This window comes from Staurois parvus, unplaced genomic scaffold (genome assembly GCF_062004578.1).
Source record: "Staurois parvus isolate SC_StPar_1 unplaced genomic scaffold, SC_StPar_1.0 ptg000202l, whole genome shotgun sequence".
Classification (NCBI taxonomy): domain Eukaryota; kingdom Metazoa; phylum Chordata; class Amphibia; order Anura; family Ranidae; genus Staurois; species Staurois parvus.
Window position 1 is genome coordinate 4089506 of NW_028317998.1, and position 24459 is coordinate 4113964.

The 24459-nt window shown below is 41.2% G+C and overlaps 1 protein-coding gene across 2 annotated transcripts in view; it reads left to right on the plus strand.

Annotated features, from left to right (window-relative positions):
* Positions 1-24459, plus strand: part of LOC149461455 (SWI/SNF-related matrix-associated actin-dependent regulator of chromatin subfamily A member 1) — a 277776-nt gene that overhangs the window by 43153 nt on the left and 210164 nt on the right. For both annotated transcript variants that reach the window (XM_089678297.1, XM_089678296.1), the window contains exons 5-7: positions 164-264; positions 13837-14016; positions 15109-15264. In XM_089678297.1, the coding sequence (XP_089534423.1) occupies positions 164-264; positions 13837-14016; positions 15109-15264 (437 nt within the window). The remainder of the gene's footprint in view (positions 1-163; positions 265-13836; positions 14017-15108; positions 15265-24459) is intronic.

A 24459-nucleotide genomic window follows, 5' to 3' on the forward strand; every position in this document is an offset into this window, starting at 1 on the left:
TCGACTCTGCTGTCATCTTACCACACACCAAAGGCTGCGTACTTGTAGTTACAGCTCACTATACGGTTGCATGAGATAATTTAAAAAAAATGTAATCTATTGAGAGTGATTATCAGCAGGCTCTTTTTTGCTGTTTGACATTTTTGTCTTATTTGTGCTGTAGATATAAAAGGAGGAACACTGCGAGATTACCAAATCAGAGGCCTTAACTGGATGATCTCTTTATATGAAAATGGCATTAATGGAATATTAGCTGATGAAATGGTAAATCGTATATATTGTTTCTGAAACATGAATTATAAAGAATAAGCAAACATCAAAGTACAATAAATTCAGGAAATATATTTATAGTAGGGGCTAACAAACTTATTAATCAGACAGGTTATATGTATTATGTGGCGTACAGGTCTAGTAACTTGTGTTATATATATATTGTAGGAAAAATATAGGTGGTTGCTTGTAGAAGAAAGTAATCTTGGTAGTCTAAATTCTTGCAGTCTCACAATCTAAAAGTTACAAGTGAACTGAATTAATAACCTTGTAATACAGTCACTGTACTGTTTTTTGTTTTAATCCAGCTTTTTTTTAATTAAGAATGAAAAGTATAACAAATAGCCACTCAGTGGCATTACAGCACATGGTTTACAGAAAATAGTGTAATTACACAATATATGACCGATCTGGGCTACAACATGCCTGTTAGAATTTGCACACATAGTCGTATCAAAAGGTAAACAGTAAACATTCGTAACAAGCCTTTCTAATAGACAGGTAGCAGTCCTTTATTGTAATATCAAAAAGTAGCATACCCTATCCAAAGACATAAGGATAAACTGGATAAAGGATTGAACATCAGGTGGGAGCAAAAGTACCAACACTACCCATAAGGACTCTACTAGCTCTCATACTTGTAGTAGCCTAGTGATTACTAGCCGTGGACAGGCCAATCCAGGGATATCTAACCAGCTCTGCCAAATCATCTCAAATTTACGCAGAGCATTTTGGTGATGATAGGTAACTTTCTATTTCTTCCTGCATGCGGAGTAACACAAGGAGAGGATAATTAGGAGGTCTGGGATAACAAAAGGAGTGTGTAATCCCTGAGGGGATAATCAGCCACCAGAGGATACATCCATTACTCCTAAAGGAAGGATCTCCCAATTTTACCAGCAAAAGTATATGTCTAGCAGGTTCCAGGGAAAGTGAACCAAAAGCGTGTATAGCCTAATTGCAGGCATCAAAGGAGGTGAGCGCACATCTTCACTATTTGAAGGATTCACAAAAGTCACAAATTGAAGAACAAGCACCAAGTCACTATATATAAACAATTGTTTATTCAATGGGACTATTATTTTGATGATATTTGGATTCATACTAATCACTACTAATTATTTATGAGCATTTGGTTATTTTTAATTTATGGGGGATCATTTAAATGCGTTTTAGTTGAGGGTTATTAGTTGGTTTACTATTTTTATTATATTAAATGAGGGTATTATGAATATAAATGAAATTGAGGGTATTAGTAAGTACATCTTGTCACTAATAGATGATTTATGAGCACTTGGTAAAATATTTTTTTAGAGGAGTATTTCATGTGGAATTATTTTGATATTTATTTGGAGGAGATTGATTAGTTGAAACTATCTATTTAAATATTTTTTGGTATTTATACACTTTTATTAGTTATTTGTATCATAATTTGAATTAATTTAATGGTAATAATTTAATTATTATTTATTGAGAAGTATTTAGGAGCGCAACATATATTTGTAGGTAACTTGTTCTGTTAGCAAGAGAGAGTTAACATATTCTACCCATTGTTTCTTAGTTGGTATCATAGAGGACATCCAATACTTAGCAAGCAGTTTTTTGGCTAGATATAGGAGGTGCATAACCATAATAAATATACCAGGTTGAAACAGTTCATCATCTCTTGAGTCCAGTAAACTTATTAATGGATCAGTAGGGGTGGGGACTTGGGCAACCAAGAAAAAAGTCTACAGCACCTCCACCCAGTATCGTGAAAATTTTGGACACCTCCAGATCATGTGGATGAAATTCCCCTATGCATATTGAATTTAGGACACAAGGGCGTATCTCTCTTACCCCACTCAAACAATTTGGCAGGTGTCGGGTAATCCCGATGAAGGATAAATAATTGTGGAAGTTTATGCGAAGGCGATAGGGAGCTTATATGTTTCAACTCTAGAGCCATGTCCCATTGGTCTCGACTGATGTCCCCTATATCTTGGGCCCAGTGCTCTACACTTGAGTGTGGCATGGTCTTAAGTGGAGGCTAATAAAAGTGCTTATCTATTCTACGTGCTATCAAACCTTTCCATGTAGAAGCATGAATAATTTCAGCTACCAGAGGGGAATCAGATTTGCTGATGGAATGAGATTGCTGGCAGGTCCATTTCCAAATGCAAAATTGCTGGCAAATCAGGAGCAATAAAAGTAGTTATCTGAGCAATAGGATCCAAATTCTATCTCAGGCCCCAGCCAGCAAGTTGCTGAAACTGGGAAGCCAACAAGTTCCTTTTTGGCTTGTGGGACTTGCCAAGCCCCCTCTGTCCTTACCATACTGCAGGATAGTAAAGCTTATCCTAGCCTGTTCCTTCTTCCAGATAAGATCCCTAAATTGGGAATCTATGAGCTTAAACCTTTCCTGGGAAATCCATATTGGGGAATTATGGAATATGTATAGAAGCTGCAGGGCCCAGACCATTATAATGAGATTAACTCTCCCCACAGATAAACCAACCATGACCTTTCTGATGTTGCCTATCTAGTAAGGGGGCTAGGTTTATCTGAAGATATTTTGAAGGGTCTGGTAACACCAGCACTCCAAGATATTTGAAAGATTTGGCTGTAGGAATCTACCTGGCCCCCTGAGGTAAGGGGGAGACCAGTGGATCTAGAGACATAAGAATGGATTTGGTCCAATTAATAGTGAAATCTGAAAGTCCACAAATTTAGTAATAAGGGTCTGCAGCGAGCTAGCAGTATCTCCCAGATACAATAAAGCATCGTCAGCATATAAGGATATTTTCTCCTTTAGCTGGCCTCCCTGCGGAATCCTATGATAGAAGGGTTTTCCCCAGATTAGAATAGCCAGAATTCCACCGCCAGGACAAACAGCAGGGGAGACATAGGGGACCCCTGACGAGTGCCCCGGTGTAGCAGAAAAGGAGGCAAAAGTGTGTTATTTATCCAAAGCTTAGCCTTCAGCTTTATCCCAAGCCAAAGTGGATCAGGACCTCCCAGAGGTAGGGTCATTCCACACTGTCATAGGTGTTGGCCACATCAAGTGACAGGATGGCCCTACCTCCCAGATTAACCGCTGACATCTAGCAAATTTAAGAACAAATGTCTAATATTATTAGTCATTGATCTAGATGGGATAAATCCTGATTGGCCACAGTTAATCAATTTTACCTATCACCTTAGATAGTCTGGTGGCCAGGACGCGAGCAAGGAACTTAGCGTCTGTGTTCAATAAAAAAATGGGGCAGTAAGAGTCTGGAGAGAGTTTAATGTTTCCCTGGTTTGGGGATGGCTATCAGAATCACCTCTTTCATAGTGTTTGGTAGCACGCCAGTATCTGCTGCCTCCTGTAATGTTTGAAAAAAAGGGGGGGGGGGGTAAAAGGATATCCCCATAATGAGTATATATCTCAGTGGTAGGTCCATCAGAGCCCGTTGATTTATTAGTAGAGGACTTGGTCAAAGCTTCCAAAAATTCTTCAATAATAATAGGAGAATTTAAAGGTATTTGTGTCGGAGGCAGAGAGCAGGGGGAAGGGGCAGTCATCCAAAAATGTTCCTAATTCAGTGGCGTCGTAGAGATTTTTGATGTGTAAAGATCAGAATAAAAATGATGGAAAGCGTCAATAATGGCTGAACAGGAAGTATATATATATATATATATATCTCCATTATTTGATCTAATAGCGTGAATAGAGGAGATATCCTGCTGCACCCTAGTCATCGGAGCTAAGAGATGACCTGTATTCTGTCCTTCCTCAAAATAAGTTTGTTGTAGAAAATAGTGCCTCTTCTCCACAGCAGAGAGAACTACAGAGTTATACAAAGACTGGGCCTCTATCCATTGTTTTTGAGTAGTAGGATTAGGGTTCGTAACCATATTGATCCTGAGACCTTTTCTTAATGCTTGTGATTTTTCTTATAATAAGGCAACACAAAAATGCCTTTAGCGTATCCCATAGGGTAGCCGCCGAAGCTGACCCCACATTTACTTTAAGGAAATTAGCCAATTCTTTAGGCAAGGGGTCCCTGGCCGGAAAAAGAGTTAGCTAAAATGGGTTAACATGCCACAGAGGGCGGTGAAATTGGGTAGAGGTTGAAAGGCTCACCCAGAAGGAAGAGTCATCTGAAAGAAGCCAGGGCTCATATGCTGAATCTACTACATAATGCATCATCACTGAGTTACCTAGACCCATATCTGTTTGAGAAAGACCTCGATGGGTGGCCAAATAGCATGAGTAGCATTTCATATCAGTATGTTTCCTTCTCCAGACATCCTTAAGACCCAATTCGATAAGCAGATTGGCAAAGCAAAAGTATGTGTTGACTGGGTATCTCCCCTTGAAGTAACAGAATTTGTCAAGTGCGGAGTTCAGAAAATGAATAAAATCTCCCATTGCCAGAATGGGGACATCCAGGTACAGAGCCATAAATTGATCCAATCTTTTTAAGAGTTCAGGGGAATAGGGTGGAGAAATATACATAGCAGTCGGCATGTAGAAAAAACCATTTACTTTACAAAGTAAAAATGTATACTGCCCGCTTTCGTCAATGCTGCTTCAGGCATACAAAGGGGACCATTTTGGAAACCAGTACACTCACGCCCTTAGAAAAGGAGAAGTAGGTGGAATAAAATTGGAGGGGTAAGAAATTTGCAAGAGCACAGTAAATGGACAGAATCAGGTTTTAAATGCGTTTCCTGTAAGCATATCAGAGAGGACTTTAGTCAGTTAACATATGTAAACATTACTCCCCTCTTAATATTATCGGCCAGTCCTCCTATGTTCCAGGATAACAAAAGCATACTTTTGACCAGGGGGCATTCAGTGGTGTAAAAAGTTGAGGGTTATAAGTGAGCAGTACAAAAGAATCCCGCCTGAAATAAAAGAACACAAATAAGTGCAGTAATTGTAAAAAACTTGACCAACCAGATCCAAATGGGAACGAGGTACCCCATCAATAAAAAACAGTAGGGTCCACGCATGACCATGAAGTGAAGGGAAACACTCTAGCGCCGAAGGCACATAAACAGGTGTATACCAGCAAGTCAGTAATCATAAAAAAAATTTGAAACATGGTAGTACTAAACAGATAAATAAATAATTTGCGCTAGTAAATGTGTATAAATATATATAAAGAAATCATCAAATCATAAGTCCAGAAAAAAAAATATATATATGCCAATACCACAAAAAAATATAAAAAAAACTTTTAAGTGCAAAAAACTTTTGTGCAAAAAAAGTGTCTAAATATGAAAAATTTCACCAAAAAACCTTGATAATATAATGGCAGATCATCCATAAATATATCTTCAGAAATGGAAACTCTGCAACACACCGATCCTCATCGATCGAAATAACAGGATGAAAAACTTTGTAGTTAATCGAAAATCCACTTCTCCAATAGATAAAGGACCACCTTCAAACGTATCCATGGGGGGAAATGCCAAGCACTCGAGAGAAACAGAAAGACTTCATGGTGCAATATTATAAAAACCAATTCCTTTATTAGGTACTCATTGCACTTACTCAAGAGGTGTCCCAGCCGACACCAGCATCAACAGCATAACAGCAATCACATAAACGAGCCTGGCTACTCAGCACATGCGCAGTAGCTGGCAGCCAAAAACGTAATGACGTCACATCAATCAAGCTCCACCCTCTGTAGACTCCTGTCGTCTATGGGGCGGCTTGCCTGCATGATTCCCCATTGATGTCAGCTGTTCGTTTCCTGTGAAGTGAATATTTAATGGGGCTGAGACATCTCACATCCATCCGCTCCGTGAGGACGTCGATGACGAAACGCGTAGGGCGGAGCTTGATTGATGTGACGTCATTACGTTTTTGGCTGCCAGCTACTGCGCATGTGCTGAGTAGCCAGGCTCGTTTATGTGATTGCTTTTATGCTGTTGATGCTGGTGTCGGCTGGGACACCTCTTGAGTAAGTGCAATGAGTACCTAATAAAGGAATTGGTTTTTATAATATTGCACCATGAAGTCTTTCTGTTTCTCTCGAGTGCTGGTCATTTCCCCCCATGGATACGTTTGAAGGTGGTCCTTTATCTATTGGAGAAGTGGATTTTCGATTAACTACAAAGTTTTTCATCCTGTTATTTCGATCGATGAGGATCGGTGTGTTGCAGAGTTTCCGTTTCTGAAGATATATTTATGGATGATCTGCCATTATATTATCAAGGTTTTTTGGTGAAATTTTTCATATTTAGACACTTTTTTTGCACAAAAGTTTTTTGCACTTAAAAGTTTTTTTTATATTTTTTTGTGGTATTGGCATATATATATTTTTTTTTCTGGACTTATGATTTGATGATTTCTTTATATATATTTATACACATTTACTAGCGCAAATTATTTATTTATTGGTACACTTTATATATGGTGATTTTTTGCAGCTGGTACACTATTAGTAAGTTATATAATTTTGACCATAGGCGCTATTATTAATTTTTCTTAGTACTAAACAGATGACAGGTCATATAATTTGTAGCAGCCTAACATTATCCGCCATTCAAAAAATGACAAACCGTGCACTAGGTATATAGAAAGCACCCAGTTAATCATGGTGGAGATTGGCATGCCAGGTTACGCACCGCTCTATCCAGCCAGTTCACATCCGCAGAAGGATGATCAAAAAACTGGGTTGTAACATTGGCGATGACCTTGAGTTTGGCAGGGTACAGCATGAAGTATTGGAAACTAAGGTTGTGCAGCCCCTTCTTAACACCCAGGAATTTTGCCCATTGTCGCTGGACCTCAGCAGAAAAGTCGGGAAACAGGGAAATGCGTACATTGTCCACAGACAAGTTTGCTGTTGTTCTAGCTTTAGTCAGGATAGCGTCTCTATCTTTGTAATTGGGAAGCTGAAACAGGAAGAATCTGGTGTGGGCCAGGAGGTGGAGGCCTCATTGGATCCCTATGGGCTCATTCCACAGCTAACACGGAGGAAAAGGCCTCCCTGCCAAAAGGTAGCCAAAAGCCAGCATTCAATGGAAGTGACAAGATGCTTGCCTTCTGCTCCTTCCGGTATACCCACAGCCCTCACATTATTTCTATGTAGGTGGTTTCCTATCTTAAGTCTGGCAACATTAGTGGATGATACCGATTGTAGATAGCGCACATCTCTCTACATGGGCTGCCATTCATCCTCCAGATTACCAAGCCGGCCTTCTAAGACAGAGGTGCGGTCTCTGAGTTTCTGTATGACTTGCCAAACTAAGGAAAGTTCCACTTTCATTCCAATGATTTCCCCAGTCAAATTAATAATCAGAGTTACAGGTAGTGACAGCAGAAAGAATCTCTCTCAGAGTTGGCTCAGGGTCAGTGTCAGCCTGCTGTATGTCCAATGCCATGTCAGTAGTAGGAGATAGAGTATTCACATGAGAGCTAATAATGACATCAGCCATCAGGGGGAGGAAAGCATCCTGGTCACCAGGATCCAGATCGGTGTCACTACCGGCTAAAGTGGTTAAGGCAGGAGTTTAAGTATCCTCAGCCGGTGTTCTAGCAAAGAATCGTGGGCTGCTTCTTTAGCTTAGCTGGGCAAAAGGCCGCCGTCTTGGCCCACCGGGTCCGCTGTCTTTTTCCCCATCTAGAGATCATCTACCAGCACAATATTGTCAGCCACAGGTAGCTGGGACAATAAGGATACAGGCTGTGTACTTTAGCAGTTGTTGCGATCCAGGATGTTAGCACTGTCAGGAGGATTATCAGGATCTCTGGCAGAGTTGCTCAGTAACACATCCTGCTACATGCCGAGCCAGCCACGCCCCCCACTGTACTGTTTAAAAAGGTACAGATTAATGCTGAAGTAAATATCCCTGACCAGTTTTACACCGTTTTCTAGTGTCAGATCAGCAAGAAACTGGCCTAGTACAGATGTTTGTGTATTTGGTGGAAAAAAGGTGTTTCGTAATCATATAGTACATAACATGGGCTCTAATTAATATGTCTAGTTTTTGTGCAGCTACCTTCAGGTGATTGTACACTGGAAAAAAAGAAGGCTGCAGGGATATCCCCTATATAACCCCTCCCACTCGCCGCAGTTTTTTTCTAGTGTCTTTAGGCGATGGACCTCTTCTCTCAGTTAAGAGAAGCTTACCTCATTATCTAGGTTTCTCTCTATCTCTCTCTCTGTATGATGATATTCCACCAAGGTGATTCCTCCATCAAAATTCCTTCTGCACCATAACCACTGCAGCTCCTAATGCAGCTTCTGGATTGGTTGACTCCTCGGCAGAGCCTTTGGGGACTGCACTTGGATCTCTTTGGACAGAATATACAGATCTGGCCTGTAATGTTATTTCCATGCACTGGATACTGTTGTAGGCGTTTCTCTTAGCATATAGTGTAGAAATGGATTTAGCCACAGGGTGCTTTACAGATCAGGCAGAGCCCTGTCCCTTAAGACCCCTGCGAGTGTATGCCCATTGTGAAGTGGGAAGTCAAGATGGGGTATATCTCCCTTTATTCCTGCCTACTAGATCTCCTGTGGTGAGAACGAGGTCCTTTAAAAATTCAGCCCAGGGTGCTCCTTTATTCTCTAGATTCCCTCTGGAGTGTGTTGGAGCTGTGGACCACCTTTCTTTTATTAAGTAATGCTTCTATTTTGATGCTACTATGCCTGTTTGCATCACCCAGAGTGGTGCCTAGTGCGTATGTAGAAACCAGGCACTTACAGTACCTGAAATTTCGAAGCATGTTCTTTCCCTGCGCTGACTCATTTTCAGTGGGGTTGCTGTGTCTACATGTTCTGCTTTCAGGTGATTGGACACTAGCAAAAAAAGATGGCTGCAAGGACATCCTTCTACACAACCCCTTACACTCCCAGCTAGCCTCATTTTTTATGCTAGGTGTCCTTAGGTGATGGACCTCTTCTCTCTGTTCTATACTCTTTTGGGACAGGAATTTGGACAGGCAACATCTTGCATTCTCCTGTGGGTACTATTTAGCAGCTCTCCAGAAAGAGATTTTGTTCTACAATGTCAATTTTCATGGGCAGAATTTCTGGCCTTATCAGTGCCTTAGATAGCAGGGGTAGCAGTGGTGCTTCTTCAACCTCCTGAGTCTGTCATTAATCTCATCCCTTGAACCAGACATGTTACCAGAGGAGGAGGTGGCACATGCACATGATTTTGTGGCTTAAAGTGGTTGTAAACCCTCACCTATACCCAGTGAAGTGACTGGCCTCAGGTGATACACAGAGATGTAACAAATCCTCCTGCATAAGTTGTACCTGCAGTTTTCTCTTCTCTACATTCGTTCTATGTCCAGAATTTATAAAGCTTGTCTGAGCATTCAGAAAACGGGGTAGAGAGCTCACTGCAGAGCTCAGTGAAAAGAGGGAATTGGAGGGTAGGAACACCCCCCCCCTTTTCACACAGCACAGAGGAACAGAGCTGAGGCTGTCAGTCACAGGCTCTGTGCTGGCGCTCCCTCCCCGTCACCTTTTTCCTCTTGGTGTCAGGAAAACCTATCAAACGTGATTCATGCAGATAGCAGAGGAACAGGGCAGCAGACAGAAATTACACATATTGCTCTGGACTAAGATAGGTAACAACTATAAAGGAATATACTTTGTTCATATTTCATGTCTGAGGTTTACAACCGCTTTAAATGCTGGGAAGTTGAGTTCCCACGCAAGAAACACTTTGAGCAGTTACCCTCTGAAGTAAACACCTGTTCCAAGGACCAGTGTTCCATCCTGCTAGGAAGTTGACATCTCGTACGGTGTACCCTCGCACCTGGAAGACCGTTGGAAGACCTTTTTAATCTTGGTGCAAGTCAAGAACTGTCATCATAGAAAGTAACTTGTGGAATGGATTCTGTTTTTTGTCCTGTCCAGTCTGCTCAGTATCTGGCTGTGAGTACCATCAAAGGACAAATCTTGGCCTTGGCCATTCTGTTTTATAGATTTTTGGTGTCTCACTCCCTAAAGTGTAACTGCACTGCATCTGAGCACCACAAAACAAAAACACTATTTCATTCATTTTTATTATGTAAAAAAAAAGTTTAACACAAGTAAATATGATATACTTTCTATTCACTATTGCTAGTGGCATAAGGATTAAAAATAGTCAGTGTTGATTGAGAGAGTGAAATTCTGCTTTAAGGCCTTTGCCTGTGCCTTGTACAATTAGGATAAAGTATTTATAGACTGTTGGTTATAGGCTCATACTTTCAGGTGATTGAACATTGGCAAACCTTTTCAGGAGACACCCCCTGGGTACCTTCCCTATAACCCTACCCAGTCCTAGGAGTCCTCCCTCTTTTTGCTAGCGACGTATGGTTATGGATATCTTTTCCTTCATGGAGAAAATCACCCTTTGCCTTCACCATTTTAATTTTTCTATTATTTATTATTTTGTCTTTGATTTCTTCAATCAGCTCCTTATTGCTTTCTAATACCACAAATAGAAGCAGTGTGTCCAGATCAGTGCAACCTTGGGAGCCGGACCAGAACGCCATGCTGTGGGGCTGACCTGTAATGTTGCTTTGAGCACTGGATCCCACATGGGTTCTCACCTTGGCACTTGCAACGCATGTAGTCAGTCACAGGGTGCTATACATGCACAAAATTTAACCTCAGAGTGACGATGTGTCTCTTGCACCGGAACAGGCTCTAAGACCAGCCTCTCCATCAAATCCCATTCTAGTGCTTTGGTGTGCTAGTGACAAGCGACCTAGTTAACAAAAAAAAAAAAAATTTTCTGCATCTATGCCACAATCCCTTCGAATAATAACAGACTTAATACAGCAATCTTTGTCCAGGTTCAAAAATGGCAAACTTATTCTCTTACTCCCAGTTTTTACCTGAGTCGGATCCGGCACACCTGCCTTAGACAAGGCAGACAGAGAAAGGAAAGGAGAAAACATGGAGGCAGTATTGAAGGAAGCTGTGGAAGATTTTTCTTCCCCAGGTTTCCTCTATATTGATAAGGGAACTTCACACAACATGGTTTCCAACATGGAAAATCTCACTGCTGCCATCCACAAAAATCTTGTCACTGTACAGCTTGATTCTCCTCCATCTCACCACTCCCCATCGGGTACAAAGAGACCTGCAAAAAGTATCAAAATATTTCCTGTTCTTGAACAGATAGAATGTGCAATATATGATGATTAACAAACAAAAAATATATATCCCAGCGCACAAAGATAGATACCAAGTGAGTATGCATCTGGGCAACAGTTAAAAACACCAATAAATGACAACAAAAAAACAGCACAAACATAAAAACATCCAAATATACAATATATGAGTAAACAAACAATAAATCAAATGTCCATGTAAATAAAAGTCCTTATTCCCAGTGAGGAAGGACTCTTATTTACATGGACATTTGATTTATTGTTTGTTTAGAGTCCTTCCTCACTGAGAATAAGGACTTTTATTTCCATGGACATTTGATTTATTGTTTGTTCACTCATATATTGTATATTTGGAGGTTTTTGTTTGCGCTGTTTTTTTGTTGACAATATATGATGATTGGATTACTCCAAAAATAATTTTTACTCCTCCAAAAATCCTTGCTGAACTCTATCCAGTGAAAAAGAGTTCACAAAGAAGTGGTCTAGCCCTGTGGTTGATCATGCCATCTCAGATAGAAAGTGTGAGAAGCTCTCAAAGGCTCTCTTTACTTTTGTAGGCCCAGCCCTACAACTAGCTCTGGCTGCAATTTCAGTACATCAATCTGCAGATAACTAGACTAGGGTAATTAACAACTAACATGACCCAGTTTTTCAGCATCGTGTTTTAATAGAGCACCCAAGTTTCAAAACCTCAGTTCAGCCCTGCCTTTCGGCACAAGACTTGGGCAACAAAGCCCAGAAATTCATCCCCAAAGTCACTGTGGATTTAATTGGTGGATTCAGAGGGATATAAAATAGATTTAAAAATTATTTCTCTATACTGCTTTTTTCTCTTAAAATCAACCAAAAACTGCCAAAAGACAGTCAAATTTGTCTAATGCCATGAACCTTCTTCTGTTCCAGGAACAGGGGATGGGACATCATCTGCTTTCTTCTCTTAAATCAACCAAAAACTGCCCAAGGACAGACAAATTTGTTGAATGCCTTGAACCATCTCCTGTCCCAAGGGGTAGTTATGCATGTAACTCTGCAAGACAGGCTCAAAGGTTTGTATTCAAACCTGTTTGTGGTATCAAAGCCCACCGAGGGTATTTGTCCTCTGCAGTAAGTTAAAAAGTCTTCTGTGTGCAGCCCCCTAGCCTCCACTTATACATATCTGAGCCCGATCCCGATCCAGTGATGTGCACAAGAGCAGTGGCTCTCTCATCTCTCTCCATCCTCATTGGCTCAGAGACAGCAGTGGGACCCATTGGCTCCTGTTGCCGTCAGTCACAGCTAGTGAAGAAGGAGCGGAGTGTGGTGCCAAGCCATGCTTTGTGTTTTTACACAGAGTTGACTCTGGAACGACCCTACATGAGTGTGCCCATAGTAAGTGGTTTGCTATGGGGGCACTCTGCGAGTGGGAGGAGTCAAGAGCACCGGCGGGGGACCCCTAAAGTGGAGGATCGAGGCTGCTTTGTGCAAAACCATTGCACAGAGCAGGTAAGCATGACATTTTTATTTTAATTTAATATATTTGAACATTTACAATCACATAAAAGGACCTGTGCCCCATGCTGTACTCCAAGATATAGATTTTACTGGTAAGTCAAATATCCTATTTTTGGTCATTGCATCAATTACTGGTCAACCAATTTTATCTAAAATGAAAGAAAACTCTGCAAGTATTGTACCAACAAGTGTTTAACAGTTTAGGTCAACACAATATAGGCACCCATGAAAGCGATACTTTTACTGTATGCAAATATATAAAGACAAACTAATAAAATAACAAAAATTGCATATAAGAAATAAGTTCTTCTTGTTTCGCTTTCACCCTGTGTACAAGATAGATGTAAATAGGCCCCTTCACACTTAGGATTAGGGTTCTTGATGTACAATTAGACTTTTTCAACCAAAAGGGCATCGGAAAGGTATTTTTAACTAATTTACTGGTAATTCTAAATACTATCTATTAGGCAAATATAAACCACATAAGTCTCACGCCAGTTATATCTATTTATTTTTTGTGAAGGGTGATAAATGAAGACAAATGAAAAATGACAAATTAAGAAAATAGAAGAAATACTGCAGGTCAAATCTGCCCTGTCCTGTCCTTTTTTCATTGTACACCTTTCAGTAGAGATAAATAGAGAATGTACTGTCCTATGAACAGTTCACAATGCTGAGATGTGCACTTCCCCATGCACACCTATGATCTGAATGCTTTTATTAAACATGCTAAAACGGACAGTTATTGATTATAGTGAGCGGTTGCATTACTTAAGGTATAGCAAACTGTACTCATGTATGTTGCACTTTACTTCATGTTGAAACTTTAAACTGTAACTTCCTGTTTCAGTAATACAGTATTGTTATATTTCTATCTATGCATAACCTAAGCTGTATGCATTACTTTAGAACATTGCTATGTATTTTCTATTGTTTAGAAGGCATTTTTTTCAAACTGTTTTATTTTTTAGGGATTGGGAAAAACCCTGCAGACAATTGCTTTGCTGGGTTACCTTAAACACTACCGGAACATTCCAGGTCCTCATATGGTTTTGGTACCAAAATCTACCCTTCATAACTGGATGAATGAATTTAAACGCTGGGTGCCTTCTCTTTGTGCAGTTTGTTTAATTGGTGACAAAGATCAACGGGTAAGAAAGCTGATATAATGTCTCTAACAGATTCACTCACATAAATGTTACAAAAATTAGACAAAGTATATAAAAGTCAAAGTCCCATGCCTAGCTGTGAGTGTCCTGTGTATGTCTAGTGCTGCTGGTCAGCCTGGACAAGCATCAGTGCTTGCCCCTGTCCTGCCAGGCTGCCTCCTGTGATATCATACCCTGTATTGTTCAGTTTGTCTGCTAAAACTTTGTGCATTAGTACTGCTTGGACCTTGAAGAATGGGGCACATCCTGAAAGATTGTATTTTAGTGCAAATAAAAAAAAAGTATCACGGACAGTACTCAGTTGTCTCTCGCAAAAGTTGAAATGTGTTCTTGTGAGCAACTTTTGATCAGTAGGTTATAATAAAACAGAGAAAGGAATGTGGGAACAATATATTGTATTTCAAATCCAGCCTGGTTCTGGATGTTTGAAGGCTCCAATACTTACCTCCACTCTAACTATTTGACATCAGCAAGCCCCCTCGTCAGTGCCATCATTTTCTCTTCAACTTCTTATGCATGTAGGATTTTTGGCCATTTTGATTGGCCAGGATCATGTAATTCCTACACATGCTTATTGGATTGATTCATTTCAGCATTGAGGCATGCCAAAAATATACACTGAGCTAATAATGCACAGCTTAGTGTGCATTCAGAAGTTTGCAAACAGGCAGATAAGCTTGGGTACTCTAAAAAATTTGTTCTGTTGTAGAGTACCGCTTTAAGCAACACAGCCTGCACTGGGACACGCCCAGCCTGTAAATGGCTGATCTCATGTGCATAATGGGCACTGGTTAACTTGATGCCCATGAGTACCGAACAGCTTTTATCATCTGGGAAAAATGAAACAGAAAATCCTATTGGTCCCTCGGGACCAAAAAAAACCCTCTAGCTTCTGGCAGAAGGCATAGTCCACATTTATTTTTTTCAGCTGTGTATTTAATGGTTTGCCTGGAAACTAATGATACAGGACAGTTACTAAGATATTTGTTATGTTTGTAATTTGAGGAGATTTTCCTTAAAGCATAGAAAATAATGGTTTTATTTCAAAATTGTTTGTTTTCCTGTGTGAATTAGGCTGCTTTTATACGAGATGTCATGATGCCTGGAGAATGGGATGTCTGTGTTACATCTTATGAAATGGTCATACGAGAAAAATCTGTTTTTAAAAAGTTCAACTGGAGGTATTTGGTCATTGATGAAGCTCACAGGATAAAGAATGAAAAATCAAAGGTTTGTTTCTGACTGATATGTAATTTATATGAATCTGGAATTCGAATTGCTTATTTATGAACATAGTAATAGCCCAATGAAAAAAGTGATGCGTGAATCAGAACATACTATACAACGGGTAAAATAAGTATTGAACACGTCACCATTTTTCTCAGTAAATATATTTCTAAACGTGCTACTGACATGAAATTTTCACCACATGCCTGTAACAATCCATGCAATTCATACATACAAAGAAACCAAAACATATAGTTCATAAATTAAGGTATGTGTAATAAAATGGAATGACACAGGAAAAAAGTATTGAGCACGGTAACTGAAATGTATTTACTACTTCATACAAAATCCTTTGTTGGTAATGACAGCTTCAAGACGCCTCCTGTATGGAGAAACTAATCGCATGATTTTTAGCAATAATGTCTTGATACATTTTTTCATTCATCCTTCCTTCAATATGAAGTTTGCCAGTACCGCATGCTGAATTAACAGCCCCACACCATGATGTTCCCACCTCCAAACATTTCTGTTGGTATAGTGTTTTTGATGTGATGTGCAGTGCCATTGACCTCCAAACATGGTGTGTATTATGGCATTGAAAGAGTTCAATTTTGGTCTCATCTGACCAGACTATATTCCAGTATTTCACAGGCTTGTCTAAATGTTGTGCAGCAAACTTTAAACACGCTTCAACATGCTTTTTTGTCAGCAATGGAGCCTTGCAAGTAGCACCTGGTCGTGGCCAGTTTATTTTGAAATGCTGTTCTTTCCACTTCTGGATTATGTCCCCAACAGTGCACACAGGGACATTCAGAGGTTTAGAAATCCTTCTGTAACCAATGCCATGTTTTGCAACAATAAGATTGTGAAGGTCTTGAGAGAGTCCTTTGCTTTTACCCATAATGAGATGTTTCTTGTGTGACACCTTGGTAATGAAACACCTATTTATAGCCCATCAGTTCAGACTGAACCAGCTGATATTAATTTGCATTGATGAGAGGCAGAAATGCTTTTTAATTACTGATAGATTTCAGCTGATGTCTTGGCTTTCATGCTTTTTTTGCACCTCCCTTTCTTCATGTGTTCAATAATTTTCTCTGTGTCATTCCATTTTTATTACACATAGCTTAATTTCTGAACCTATTTGTTTTGGTTTTTTTGTATGTATGGATTGCATGGGTTGTTACCGACGTGGTGAAAATTTCATGTGAATAGCACCTTTAGAAATATACTGTATTTACCTAGAAAAATGGTGACGTGTTCAATACTTATTTTACCCACTGTGTATGCTTATTGATTTGTTAACTTTTGTTAATTTTATCATTACTTTACACAATGTATATATATATTGTTTTTGGCATTGTCTTTCAATTTTCTTAATGTATACTATATTGTCCAGAGTATTGGAACGCCTGCCTTTACACACACATGACCTGTAGTGGCACCCCCGTCTTAGTCTGTAGGGTTCAATATTGAGTTGGCCCACCCTTTGCAGTTATAACAGCTTCAACTCTTCTGGTAAGGCTGTCCACAAGGTTTAGGACTGTGTCTATGGGAATGTTTGACCAATCTTCCAGAAGCACATTTGTGAGGTCAGGCACTGATGTCAGGCGAGAAGGCCTGGCTCACAGTCTCCACTCTAATTCATCCCAAAGGTGTTCTTTCTGATTGAGGTCAGGACTCTGTGCAGGCCAGTCAAGTCCCTCCACCCCAAACTCGCTCATCCATGTCTTCATGGATTTTGCTTTGTGCACTGGTGCACAGTCATGTTGGAACAGGAAGGGCCATCCCCAAACTGTTCACACAAAGTTTAAAGCATGAAATTGTCCAAAATGTCTTGGTATGCTGATGCCTTAAGAGTTCCATTCACTGGAACTAAGGGGCCAAGCCCAACCCCTGAAAAACAACCCCACACCATAATCCCCTCTCCACCAAACTTCAGACTCGGCACAATGCAATCAGGCAAGTACCGTTCTCCTGGCAACTGCCAAACCCAGACATGTCCATTGGATTGCCAGGAAGAGAAGTGTGATCCGTCACTCCAGATAATATGTCTCCACTGCTCTAGAGTCCAGTGGCGGCGTGCTTTACACCGCTGCACCCAACGCTTTGCAGTGCACTTGGTGATGTAAGGCTTGAATGCAGCTGCTCGGCCAGGGAAACCCATTCCACAAAGTACTCTATGCACTGTTGTGCTAATCTGAAGGCCACATGAAGTTTGGAGGTCTTTAGCTATTGACTCTGCAGACAGTTGGCAACTTCTGCGCACTATGCTCTTCAGCATGTGTTGACCTCACGCTGTTATTTTTCCGTGACCTATCACTTCATGGCTGAGTTGCTGTTCCCAGTTGCTTCCACTTTGTTGTAATAGCATTAACAGTTGACTGTGGAATATTTAGTAGCAAGGAAATTTCATGGATGAATTTATTGCACAGGTGGCAACCTATCACGGTTCCATGCTTGAATTCACTGAGCTCCTGAGAGTGACCTGTTCTTTCACAAATGTTTGCAGGAGCAGTCTGCATGCCTAGGTGCTTGATTTTATACACTTGTGGCCAAGGAGGTAATTGGAACACCTGAATCCAATGATTTGGAGGGGCGTCCCAGTGCTTTTGGCAATACAGTGTATTTTTCAATTCAAATATAAGTTTAAACTGTTTAAAAAAAAATCTCAAACTCTCCTGGTTCTGCCCAGTGATAGCCTAAACCTTAATGTAGGTACAATGTTAATTTTACTCTGCAACTGGTTCCCTTTATTGTGACAGGAAATTTCATTAAGAAAGGAGACTAGAACATGAATTGCTTTGTTGTTTTGATGAGTCTTTTTTTAGAAGTTAAACTTATACTCACCTAGGTGGAGGCAGCATTGATCCAATTGATCCAATGCTGCATCTGTCCTCTGCTGGCTCTGCATAGAGAACTGAGCAATCAAACCCTGCTGTTCCCTTAGTCCTCCTCCTCCACTCTGAGCAGAGAACCATGACTCAGTCACCAGCTCTCTGCTCTGCGCCTCCAGCGCTCACTTGAGCGTGGGGCTGTGGAGGGGGCTGTGGCTGCTGGCTTAGGCTCTCAGTGGATTGCTGAGAGGCTGAGCCAGGTGCTAGTCCAGGCTTCTGGATGGATCCTGACCATATGGTCAAGATCTTTTCAGAGCCTGGACTGACTATGATGTCAGCTGACAGCAGGCATTAGTGGGTCACAGGAGTGCACTGGCAGCATTGGACATGCTATTGAGGCAGACTGGCTTATGCCATTTGCTAGTTTTTGCTGGTCATCTATAATTACAGTGGGCATAGTTTAACTTCACTTGCATCCTCTGACATTAAGGATTTTTGCTGGGACCTGCGACTTTACTGATAGAACACTGAAGCTTGTTGGGAAGTTATATCCTTAACCGTGATACCCTTAACTGTAAACTGGCATGTGCAGTTCAGCAGGATAACTTGTTTGGTGTCAGACTTTCCTGGCTTGCTTTTCTCACCTCATGAAGAAGCAGGGTGCTCCTGTGAAACAAATTGAGATAGAGCTAGATTGCCTATCCATGGAAGACACTTTATCCACTTTGTTTCCAGTTGTGACGTTATTGTCACTGTAATATGTTTGGTATGTGTACCTCTATGTGAGGTAACTGAGGGAGGTCTTTTTTTATGCATATGGCCTTGTTTTTTTATCTAAGTGATTTTACATATGTTGTAATAATAAAAAAAATCAAGTGATTCTAAGATTCTAAAGGTTCGTTCTTTTTTTTTTTTTTTTCCCCCCCCAATAACCAACATGCCATGCTTACCTGCTCTATGCAATGGTTTTGCACAGAGCAGCCCCAAACCCTTTCATGCTTGGGTCCCCCACCGGCGCTCCTGGCTTCTCCCCCTTGACCAATGCCCCCATTAGCAAGCCACTTACTAATGGGGCGCTGGTGCTTGATCCTGAGCTCCACTTGATGCATCCATAAGACACATACAGCTGAGGCTCGGCCTCACCCTTACTTTCTCTTCATTCGCTCACTCGGTCTCAGTCAGTGAGGAGAGAGTGACTTGGGACAGCCAAGGCTCCTGTGCAATGGCTGGATCGACAGGTGGCTCAGGTGAGTATTAAGGGGATTTTGGGGGGGAGCAGAACCCACAGTGCATAGAATACATGAAGGTAAAAACCTTCAGCCTTTACAACCCCTTTAATGATTTTATATTTGAGTGTTTCTTGCTGGCACCTGAAAAGTCCACCTTATTCTTACTAATTTTTTGATTATGTTAACAGGATGTTGGTGCCTTAGGAATTTCTTTGGTCCTCTTGAAATACAGCCAAAATAACTTTGGCTATAATTCTACTTTATTCCTTTCCGATTAAGTGTGGTATCAAATAGAGCTTTGTGCTTGCTAAATGCTCTTGAAAATCACCTTAGATGCTTTACAGATAGCATCTACTTGCAGGATAAATCAGATGGAATTCTGGCTTGGCAATCCGCAAAAAACAAGGTGGCAATAGTTTGTCTCAGGAATAGAGAGACGGCAGACTTGACCCCGAGGCGGAGTAGTGCCATGTTGAATGTCAATAGGGCAATTGTAGGGGCAAGGAGGAAGCAGACGGTCAGCAGCTTTTTTACAAAAACCATCTTCTAAGACCAGATAATGTCGAGGGAGCATTGGAGAGGTGGTGAACTAATTATATGTTTATCTCCTTGATCCAGCATGGTCAGATGGTGGAGGAAGGTGAGCTTGTCGACCACACTGCTCAGCAACCATACCAGAGATTTATATGCACTGGATCCACAGGGAGATTTAACAAGGGTTTAAGAATCCTGATGATACTACTTTTCTAAGTACATTGTTAAGTCTTATCCTCACTTTCACAGTGAGTAGTCTACAGACTGCGTGCTGTCATCTTGGATTGAGCCATAGAGGTTTCATCCAGTGATGCTCTGTGCATATGCAGCGTCTTTCACTGCGTGCACACTTCTGGCGGATACTTCGCTGTCACTTCTGATAGGGTTCAGTTCTACCCACGAATAGTCATCACATGACTGAACTCCTGTAAACAAAAGCTAAATAGAAATGCACATTCTTCCTCTGTTACAAGGAAGTGTCATTGCTGATGTATAAATTCAGACATAATGCTGCTAATAAAAAAAAAATAAAAAATAAAAGCACTGCTGCTACAAGTTCTCTCTCACTGTATGCTGTTCCACTGTCAGCTGGATTGCTGTCATAGGAGACAAAGCAAGTTGGCACAGTGAGGGATCTGACACTCAAAGAAGTGTCAGATCCCAAGGAAATGACTTACTCTTTTCTGGGTGGTTACATCACTGACAGTGAAGTTGAGCAAGTAAATGCTTATTGAAACTAGGCTGTTCACTTTGCTAGGGAATCTTCCCGACAGCTTAGTGAATAAGAAAAAGCTCTGCTGAATTTCAGCATCTAATAAAATTTATCGCAAAAATATATATATTTTTTTAATCTAATTTGCATTGTTTTCTTGCATTGGGATCACCTGGCACCACATCCTCAATATATAGGTAAAGAAGAAAATTGCAAATATATGAGACATTTAAGGTGCTATGAAAACAAAAATATGTATATGTACACGTATTAAAACATAAAATGGGTGTCACAATATCACTAGTTCAGCAATGGCATAAACATGTCATGATTACAAATCAAAACCATCTAATCCATCTATATCATAGCATATATGTATGTTAGTATTGACATAAGTGTAACCAGGAAGATACTAAGTAATGAAGATCAGTCATATGAACAGCAAAGAATAAACACCAACATAGTTTTGAAATTTCAGTTATATAGTATGCACAAACAATAGAATACTGTGTGCCACACACTCGCGTTCTGCACCTGCCAAAACAAGGGAAAAAAGAAATGGCACCATATAGAAGCCCAAATGAGCCATAAGGCTTAAATTCCCAAAAGGGTGCGAGGGAACTGCAGGGGGGAGTTAAAAGGAGTGTGTCAGTTGTATAAGGAAAGATTATGAGGCATTTTTCAAAGTAACCACTAAAAATCATGGTATATCCAAAAATGAAATCCTAATTATAGGACATTTACACCACAAAAATAGAGGATAGTGACATATTGTGGACATAGTAAAGTGTGAGGAAGTGTTTACATCTGCAAGAAGTGTGTATGTGTATATATTGTGAGGCATTAGCTCAGTAGCAGGTTGTGTATAACTCCCTGGATGAGTGCCCAGCATGGTGTAAAAGGCACAGTGGACAGCAGGATTGTGTGGTTTATTTACAAAGTCAGTGTCCACAAAGTACAGGCAACAAAATATCAAAACAAAACAAAAATAAATCCTTGCCAAGTTAGGCGGCTAACTACAAACATTGGAATCTAGCCACCTGTCCTGAAGCAACCTACTGCTGTCCAGGCACCTGACTGTCACACAGAATAAATCATAGCCTTTAGTCACACAGACTTCATCTCACCACACAAGCACGTTTCTGCTTCCCAGTCTGTCCTGCACAGAGATCTGGTTCCGGGTTGGAGCATCTTCCCTAAGCAGCCTGGGAAATTTATAGAGCCCAGAGTACTCAGACCTGCTTCAGCTGAGCTCAATAATCCCTCAGTGAGCCAAACAAGTACACCAAACCATACAAAAAGGAAAACAATCTGTATACTGCTTGATGAGCTGGAAAATCTTTCGGCAGAGTGCAGCTGAGAGTGGCATTGCTACGCATGTGAAAGCGCAGCGTAAGATTGGCTGGTCCTTTGTCAGAAGTTGGCGAAAAGGGCAGAGGTTGGGAACTGCATTCGTCACAATGGCCACTGATGGGTGACAGGTGCACTGATGAGCACTGTAATAGCCAATACGGCAGGCGGGAGGCAGTTAAGTACCTTACATTATATCTTGTGTATCACAAAAATCAGCCAACACTGCATTGAAAACAATGTATTGTAGAGGTTAGCTCTGTATGTCAGGAAATATAGCTAGTGTAGTGCCACCCATAGCAGTCCCCATATCCTAAGTCAAACAAGCCTAGCCTACTGGTACATGGCGACCCCCAGAAATGCCATGTTTACTGGTCAAGAAGTACAGGAGGCTTAAGAAAGCAACAAAAAAAGAGTTCCTGTGATTCCAGGGATGCCGTTGTCCCCAGGGGATGGCTTAGGACCATAGTTATCGGGATGTGCAGATGGGTTAGTTCAAGTGGTAGGCAGTGGTCAATAAACAGGAAAAGGATTGGTCTAGGCCAGTGGTCGGAAAGCCGCGGCTCGCGAGCCACATGCGGCTCTTTACAAACTTAAATGCGGCTCTTCTGTGTGCCGGGCGCCCGCCCCCCTCCCTCCTCTCGGGCGCCCGCTCCCCTCCCTCCTCTCAGGCGGCCGCTCCCCTCCCTCCTCTCGGGCGGCCGCCCCAAAAGTCAGGACTCTGCAGCTGTCAGGATGTAGGCGGGGCAGCCAGGATGTAGGCGGGGCAGCGTGACGAACTCCTCTCCTCTCCTCTCACAGTCCGCCCTGAAGACCAGAACGGCGCGGGAACACGTCGAGAAGAACGCGCGGAGCAAAGGTAAGTGAATTGATATGGGGAATGAATTACTATATGGGGAATGAATTACTATATGGGGGATGAATTACTATATGGGGGATGAATTATTATGGGGGATGAATTACTATAGGGGGGATGAATTACTATATGGGGAATGAATTACTATATGGGGGATGAATTACTATGGGGGATGAATTACTATATGTGGGATGAATTACTATATGGGGGATGAATTACTATATGTGGGATGAATTACTATATGGGGGATGAATTACTATATGGGGGATGAATTACTATGGGGGGTGAATTACTATGGGGGGTGAATTACTATAGGGGGGATGAATTACTATATGGGGGATGAATTACTATATGGGGGATGAATTACTATGGGGGGGATGAATTACTATGGGGGATGAATTACTATATGGGGGATGAATTACTATATGGGGGGTGAATTACTATAGGGGGATGAATTACTATATGGGGGATGAATTACTATAAGGGATGAATTACTATATGGGGGATGAATTACTATATGGGGGATGAATTACTATGGGGGATGAATTACTATGGGGGATGAATTACTATATGGGGGATTAATTACTATATGGGGGATGAATTACTATATGGGGGATGAATTACTATGGGGGATGAATTACTATGGGGATGAATTACTATATGGGGGATGTATTTTCAGTTTTAAAAATGTGGCTCTCAAAATAAATTTCAATCGTGGTTTTGGCGAGATTTGGCTCAGTTGAATAAAAAGGTTGCCCACCACTGGTCTAGGCAACAAGCAGAAACATGGACATTAAACAAACCAGGATCAGTACAGGCAGCAGGCAGAGGCAACACTGTACTGGGGTGGCGGAGATCAGGGACACTTGCTGGCTGCAATGGTCTGGTGACTTTCACACTGGTGTACCGATGATCAGGAACACAGTGACTGGCTGTACTATTAGGACTCATTCATAGGGGGTGTATCAGTTTGCACTCTGTTCCCAGTCCAACTGTATTTGGGTCTTGCACCCGCACAAATTCCAGATTTCTGTGAGAGGAGAAACTTCACAGGATGCAGCTGGCAGCCTGTGTGTACATTGTGATCGCTCTCTTTCGCCACAGCGATCACATGGTACAGGGCCAATCACAGCAGCCCTGTACCTCGATCTGTGATCTACTGTGTCCAATAGATCCCACTGGTGAACGTCCTGGGGGGAGCTTTACAAAGGGAAGACTTACAGGTATGTCCTTCCGAAATAAGGGAGCTCTCTCCTGGCAATATATGTATAGTTTCCAGGAAGGAGGTGGTTAATTTATATCCAGTGTTGGATGAACAGCTACTTTTTTTTTCTAAGTACACTCCATGAGGTTGTGCTTGGTAACTCATCTTTCCCAGATTCAGGCAGGAATTTGCCATGTTCACATGTATTCTTCTTCTTTAAAGCTAAGTTCACACCTAAACAGCTCTGCAAGCCGTGTTTTGAATGGGCTGCTGTGTCTGCGTTTCATGCAGGAAAAAGGTTCCTGTACCATTTTTAAAATGTAGCTGCGTTTTCAGATGCATGTGGGTGCCGTTAGGAATGAATGGCAGCCCCACACATCTGCAAAAGGGCAGCGCAGTCTGGCTGTGGATGGTTGCGGGTGCGGGAAAAGGTGCAATTTACATGCTGTCTCGCACCCAAAACCACCCACACAAGT